The following is a 7,662-nucleotide window of genomic DNA, read 5'->3' as shown; positions in this document are numbered from 1 at the left end:
CGGAAGCTGCTAGCAGAGCTAGCTCGTTGTTCTGGTGTGTGAGGAGAATATTTGAGGCTCTGCAGTAAAAATGTCTTCACTTCAGTCTCTGGGAGAGTTGATCAGCTAAAGCGACTAACTGCTGCTGCTGCAGAAATCTTCTCACCAGGCTGTGGAAACTTTCTTCTCCTCCTCAACAACTTGGTGGAGTTCTTTCCAGAAGCAGAGAAGATAGTCTGCGGTCTTCGTGACGATCGGAGCTCCAGAATCAGGTTGTGGGTGAGAAAAGCTTTTCTCTAGACTTCCTGCCCTCTGGATCTGCTGCTGTTCCTTTGGCCAGAACCAAAGCGTTATATCTTTAATCTCCTGCGTTGTTCTGAAGCAGCATCTTAATCAGCTCTCCTGCTTTGTTTCTATTGCAGCTGTTAGCTAAACACGGCTAAAGAAAACCTGCTACCACTTCAGGATCATCCATCAGCTGGGACTGATTCATCGTGTGTTCTTCACCACCTGGACCTGGACAGCATGGACACAGGTACTGGTGGATGAATGAATATATTGTCAGTCTATTGTAACCCTGGCGTCAGATTAAGTTACCACTTATTCAATAATAATAATAATAAATAGGCCAGACTCTAGGTCCAACAGGATTACCTTACAAATTACCAGTGAGTGGGAAATGGAATAGCTGGATCCAAAGAATGAGCAAAAGAACACAGTTGCACCAGATTTGTAATTTTATATAGAAATATGAAAATAGAACAAAAAATAGAGCAGCTGCAATAGACATATAATTAAACAATTAGGCCTTTCCCCCTATATCAGTAAACCTAGTCAGGTTGAGCTCAAAGTCAGTCTTCTATTTGGTCGTAGTCGAGTCAAAAAGAAAGTCTCCTCGGTCTTGTAAAACTCAGGTTCAGTGGTCTGAGTGGTTACCACTGGAATGTTGGCTCAGTATAGAAGAATGATGTTCTCCTGATCGGGATTCAGTTCAGTTCGGGCACAGGCTCGCCATCTCCATCCGGAGAGAATCCAGGACTCCAATCCACTTCAGTCCCGTACCGAGCATAAAAACCTAACCTGCACAACAATAATGCAATTATTGTTTACAGCTAAATAAAATTCTCATCTCTTATTCTCACAGCTATAGCTTTTACAATCTTTTCTTTCTTCATCCTTCATATTACCATAGTAACCATTTACATGCATGTACATTTCTTTTCTCAAAATACATTTTGGCAATACATGAAACAGTTTTTAACTCGCGTAACTAATAGTTAGAATCTTTTTTTTTTCCAGTTTTAACCAGTTTTTTTAACAAGGATTATGATTAGCATGTAACCATAGAGTAATACAAAAATTACACAATAACAATATGATAATCGCCAAATTATCATCCCTATGAAAATACAATACAAGCACAAGAATATGATTAGAATCAATACATATGTTGTCATTTTGAAGGTAATAAACCTCGTCTATTGACCGTCATCATCACCCTCTCCTTATTTTTCTCACTCTACTTATTACACATTTCTCTTTATCCACTGAATTCCTTCTTTACAAATAATTTCCTGTCTCTTTCTTTACATTTTAAAAACACAATTGTGTTATTTTTTCTCATAAACTTTGTTTAAAATAAAAATATAAATTTTTATTTTAATATTTTTAATTTTGTTGTGAAGCGCCTCAAGAGTTTTATCTTGAGAGGCGCTATATAAAATATAGTTTTACTTATTTATTTATTTCTATACATTTATAGTCATTCGTTATCCCATTTCCAGAATTTCTTCAAAATAATCCACCACTAACTTAAAACAAACAGAGGCAAAATTATAATATTCCTGGTAGAGGTTTTTAGGCAGCTATTTACCTTTCAGATGATTCTCCATGAATGCTAGACAGAGCTGGCACTGGTGTTGGAGAAATACACAGTTGGCGTTTCAATGGTGTAGATGTTGATGCTTCATATTTGGACTGATTACTGTAAAAACACAGCCCAGATTAAAATAAAAAGTAGTGATCACAGGCTAAACAAGTAAAAGAAACACACAATATTATGTTATATAGCCATCTCTTAGTTTACACATCTATGTTATTGTAAGATATAATGAAATGAAGGTCAGAGAAACTACTAAATAATTGACTGTAGCATGAAGAGCATGCAAATCACATTATATTTTTACATTTTCCTGCTAAGACAAATCTAATTGTAATTGGTAAAGTATCTCCTCAACCAACTGAGTTCAACATGAGCTGCTAATCACTCATTTTAATATGATTTGCTTTTTCAAAACAGGGAAACCTAATGAAATACTTGAATTTGGCACTCGACTATTGCTATGAGTGCAACAGGCTAAATAGTGTGATATCAGGCTAACAGACAGCCAGTGTGACCCTGTTTGGACAGGTTTGTGGTCAGATACGTCTTTTTCCAACAGCTAATGTTTCTCCCCAGCCTTCACAGATTTCTGCATGAGCCGATTATCATTCTTTTTATTTTACTATGGAGTATTCACGTAGGTAAAACCACGAAACCAGACTGTAATCAGTCCACTGGCCCACCCAGGCTAACACAATATGTCTTCCAGTGCTAATGGAAACGTAAGGTTTTGGATATGTTCCTGATCAATCACACCTAATTCTAACTGCTGAATCATCTCCTCAGACTTCTACAAGTACTACATGAGCTGCTGATTACACTTTCCTGAGCTGCGTGTTTGATTAAAATGAGTAAACATCTAATACAGCGTTCAAGATGCTAACTGAACCCTGCTAACGCTGGTTATATACACAAGAGCTTAAAACAATCCACTGATATGGCCTATAGTTAAACACCACACTAATCATTAGCTCCCATATAAACAAAAAACTAAAATCCCCTTTCGTTACTCAAACTTCTTCCAAATATAGCATAAATTGTTCAACGACTAGCATCGATTCATGTCTACTTAGAATTCAAGCTAATGCTACATTAGCCAATAGGACACCAAGCATACAAAGCTTGTTTGCTCTATTACTTCTTTCAGTGAAAGATTTTAAGTAAATTTATCCAAAAAACAATAAATAGCTTACCTGTCCAAAATATACTTTGCCAACTCTTCATCCGTTTTCAGGCCGTGTAGATCACGAAACAGTGAGCCGACAGCCGAGTGAGGCGCGTGACACTGTTGTGCACGCTGAGATCTGCTCGTTCTCGATGATTGACAGCTGCCCCTGGTGGTAACGCAGCGCTATTGGTCAACGCGTTAGGCTTGCAGAAATATTGGCTGAGCTCTACAGGGCAGGGGAGGGACTTAGGAGAAAATAGAAATATTAAAGATTATTTACTTTTTTTAATAAAACTAGGTCAGATGGTCAAAATTAAACATTTTTAAAGTTATTTCACATTTAAAACTTACGTACCCTGCCTTTAAGCCCATCTCATGAAAAATCGGAGCAGAAACAAAGGTGCTGCGTTTATATTTTTGTTGACTTTATGTGTGTGTATATATATATATATATAGTATAACAACAATAAATCTCCCAAAATGCTAATTAGTAAGATTCCTTTGCTTTGTAGTGCTCTAGCCTGCTGAGAGGTTAAAAGTGAAAGATTGTTACTGACAGCAGCTACATCTAAGTGTTTATTAGGCCCGAGCAGTGAAGCTGCGAAGGCCTATTGTATCTGCTCCGTTTATTATTTAGGCCCGAGCAGCGAAGCGCTGCGAAGGCCTATTGTATCTGCTCCGTTTATTAGGCCCGAGCAGTGAAGCTGCGAAGGCCTATTGTATCTGCTCCGTTTATTAGGCCCGAGCAGTGAAGCTGCGAAGGCCTATTGTATCTGCTCCGTTTCTTCTTATTATTATTCTTTTTTCTTCCGCGTCTTTGACTGGCCTTTAGGGGGTCTTAGCATATCCAAAAAGTCACCAAATTCTGGCCCAATATAGAAAGTGCGTGAAATTTACGTATTTCACTGGCAATGTGAAAGTTCATAAAAGAATGGCTGAACAGCGCCCCCTAGAAAGTGAAAAATACCCCTCTCCATAAAGCTTAGTTTATCGTACAGTTATGAAATTTGGTACACTTGTAGAACTCAACAATACGCACAGAAAAGCCTCTTGCATCCATGGTCAATATCAAACAGGAAGTCGGCCATTTTGGACTAAAGTGGCCATTTTGACCCTGTTTCGGCCATTTCTTGGGTCTATATTTGGTTGAACAGTTTGGTCATTTTTCGCACGATCGTCTCAAAAATAGTGTGCGATCGAACAGAAGCGACGGACGATTAAAATGAGACAATAAAATTGACTTTTCGTAAATACTGAAGGGGCGGGACCAGGCCTCAAAGTTCGAGCACTCGCCAAAAAAATTCAAATTGCTATAATTTCATAAATGAAAGAATTACAGTTAAAGTAACTTTCTATGGACAATCATCATCGCCCCCCGAAGACAAATGAATGGTCAATTGATGATGTCACATAAGCCCCGCCCCTTCAGGACTTAAAAGGTCAAGTTTTACTGGGAAATTTTCCAAAATTTGCCCTTTCAAATAATCATCCCAAATTTGTATCAGGTAACTGAAGACAAGTTGGGGTTGCTTGGCGTCACTTTATGGGAGTTTTCTGCAGAAGGCGGGGCTGTGGCGGCGCGGCGAACTCAGGCGTACCACTTAGGCCTTACGTTTGCCTCCCATTTCGTCATTTCTAGAGATATCGCCACGAAACTTCTTGTGAGTGATGCTAGTCCGGCCCCCCAAAAAATCTGATGTGACATTCCGGTGGGCGTGGTCTATTTGTTGAAATAGCGCCCCCTAGGACCATTAAAACTGACAGCCCCAAGCCATGCTTTGACTGAGGATTACGAAATGTGGTACACTAATGTGGTGTCTCAGGACCTACAAAAAAGTCTCTTGGAGCCAAGTGCAAAGTCGCACAGGAAGTCGGCCATTTTGGTCCAAGTGCGTGATTTAGTGGTTTTCGCACACGTTGTTTGGAGAGTGATGCTCCGTCGCCCTTTTCACCAATCGCCTTCACACTTCTGCTATATACTCTTAAGACATAGATGAAAAAATTCAACCGTCGGATTTTAAATAAGTATAAAGGTGTGGGCGTGGCTAAGCCTCAAACTCTGACTTGTCGCCACGCCACTCTTTTTTTCACAGTTCCCTATTGGACTCCTTTTATCCAATCACCACCAAACAGTGGCAAATAGCAGCAGACAAGTTGAGGTCACTAGGTCTATAGTACTGGCAGGTTTCGAATAAAGGCGGGGCTTTGGGAGCATGGCGAAATTCGCCATCACGCCATGGAAATACGTTTGTCTCTCATTTCTTCAATCATTGTGACATTGCCACACAATTTCTGATGAGTGATCCTACTCTGACCCCTAATATAATTGGACAGCTGAAGTTTGTGGGCGTGGCCTATTTTCCAAAACAGTGCCCCCTAGGACCATTAAAACAGTCAGCCCCAAGCCATGCTTTGACTGAGGATCACAAAATTTGGCACACTAATGTAGTGTCTCAGGACCTACAAAAAAGTCTCTTGGAGCCAAGCGCAATGTCGCACAGGAGGTCGGCCATTTTGGTGCAATTACTCAATTAAGTGGTTTTCGCACACGTTATAAGGAGAATGATATCTCCTCGCCCTTTCCACCGATCACCTTCAAACTCCTGCTATATACTCTTAAGACATAGAGGAAAAAATTCAACCGTCGGATTTTAAATAAGTATAAAGGTATGGGCGTGGCTAAGCCTCAAACTTTGACCAGTCGCCATTACTTTATTTGACTTAATAACTCCCATGTGCATGATCAGATCAATTTCATACTTTGTCTGTGTGATCACTGACCACATCTGAAGACAGTGACAATGTGGACAGCTGACATCACCTAAGCCCCGCCCCCTGACTAAAGGAAGTCTATTGTTTTATGGTGAACTGCCCATATTTGTCCCCTCTAATTTAGTCAAGATGACACTAAGGTCATGCACTGTCTTCATGATGTTGTAATGACCATTCAGATCTGATAGCTTTTCAGAAAGTGAGGGGCTTTGATGCCATGGCGATTTCTGGCGTGACGCTGTGACCTTACGTTTGACTGTAACTTCCACAAACAGCCTCCGATTTGCCCGAGACTGAACATCACATCACCAGTGTGGTAAAGATAGAGTATCTCCTAGGGGTGAGACATGTAATGGTGGGCTCAGAAGGGATGCTGAGTCAGGGTGAGGTGTGGACGAGGAGGCCTTTCACGGTTTCCGGTGTTGGGGTGGCTGACTTTCTGTTCCGACAGGCATGCCCTGATGCCCTCGGCTGCCGGCCAGGATGGAGAAGCGCGGAGCCGGGTTTGGAGAGCGTCGGGGATGGAGCGGAGGGGGTGCTGAAGGAGGGCGAGCAGCTTCGCTGCGAGGGCCGAACGACGCTGCTTGCAGCTTTAATTATTATTATTATTTTTTTTTTTTTTTTCTTTCTTTTTTTTTCTTCCGCGTCTTTGGATGGCCTTTAGGGGGTCTTAGCATATCCAAAAAGTCACCAAATTCTGGCCCAATATAGAAAGTGCGTGAAATTTACGTATTTCACTGGCAACGTGAAAGTTGGTAAAAAAATGTTTCAACAGCGCCCCCTGGAAAATTAAAAATACCCCTCCGCTTTGACCTTTTTTCATAGTAGAGTGATGAAATTTGGTAAACTTGTGGAACTCAACAATACGCACAGAAAAGCCTCTTGCACCCATGGTCAATATCAAACAGGAAGTCGGCCATTTTGGACTAAAGTGGCCATTTTGACCCCGTTTTGGCCATTTCTAGGGTCTATATTTGGTTGAACAGTTTGGTCATTTTTCGCAGGATCGTCTCAAAAATAGTGTGCGATCGAACAGAAGCAATGGACGATTAAAATGAGACAATAAAAATGACTTTTCGTAAATACTGAAGGGGCGGGACCAGGCCTCAAAGTTCGAGCACTCGCCAAAAAAATTCAAATTGCTATAGATTCATAAATGAAAGAATTACAGTTAAAGAAATGTTCTATGGACAATCATCGTCGCCCTCCGAAGACAAATGAATGGTCGATTGATGATGTCACATAAGCCCCGCCCCCTCAGGACTTAAAAGGTCAAGTTTTACTAGGAAATTTCCCAAAATTCGCCCTTGCAAATAATCTCCCCAAATTTGTAGCAGGTAACTGAAGACAAGTTGGGGTTGCTTGGCGTCACTTTATGGGAGTTTTCTGCAGAAGGCGGGGCTGTGGCGGCGCGGCGAAGTCAGGCGTACTGACGTGGCCCTACGTTTGCCTCCCATTTCGTCATTTCTAGAGATATCGCCACGAAACGTCTTGGGAGTGATCCTAGTCTGGCCCCCCCAAAAATGTGATGTGAACATCTGGTGGGCGTGGCCTATTTTCTGAAATAGCGCCCTCTAGGACCATTAAAACTGCCAGCCCCAAGCCATGCTTTGACTGACGAGTACAAAATTTGGTACACTAATGTGGTGTCTCAGGACCTACAAAAAAGTCTCTTGGAGCCAAGTGCAATGTCGCACAGGAAGTCGGCCATTTTGGTCCAAGTGCGCGATTTTGTGGTTTTCGCACACGTTGTTTGGAGAGTGATGCTCCGTCGCCCTTTTCACCAATTGCCTTCACACTTCTGCTATATACTCTTAAGACATAGATGAAAAAATTCAGCCGTCGGATTTTAAATAAGTAT

At 41.3% G+C, this 7,662-nt stretch overlaps 1 protein-coding gene across 1 annotated transcript in view; it reads left to right on the top strand.

Annotated features, from left to right (window-relative positions):
• LOC129156784 (zinc finger protein 665-like) overlaps positions 1-7,662 on the top strand; it is a 63,329-nt gene continuing 55,667 nt past the window's right edge. The window contains exons 1-2 of the mRNA XM_054736003.2: positions 1-258; positions 402-514. Of these exons, the coding sequence (XP_054591978.2) occupies positions 505-514 (10 nt within the window). The 5' untranslated portion in view covers positions 1-258; positions 402-504. The remainder of the gene's footprint in view (positions 259-401; positions 515-7,662) is intronic.

This window comes from Nothobranchius furzeri, chromosome 2 (assembly GCF_043380555.1).
Source record: "Nothobranchius furzeri strain GRZ-AD chromosome 2, NfurGRZ-RIMD1, whole genome shotgun sequence".
Classification (NCBI taxonomy): Eukaryota; Metazoa; Chordata; class Actinopteri; order Cyprinodontiformes; family Nothobranchiidae; genus Nothobranchius; species Nothobranchius furzeri.
Note: the sequence above shows the minus strand (reverse complement) of the source record. Positions and strands in the feature narration are given on the sequence as shown.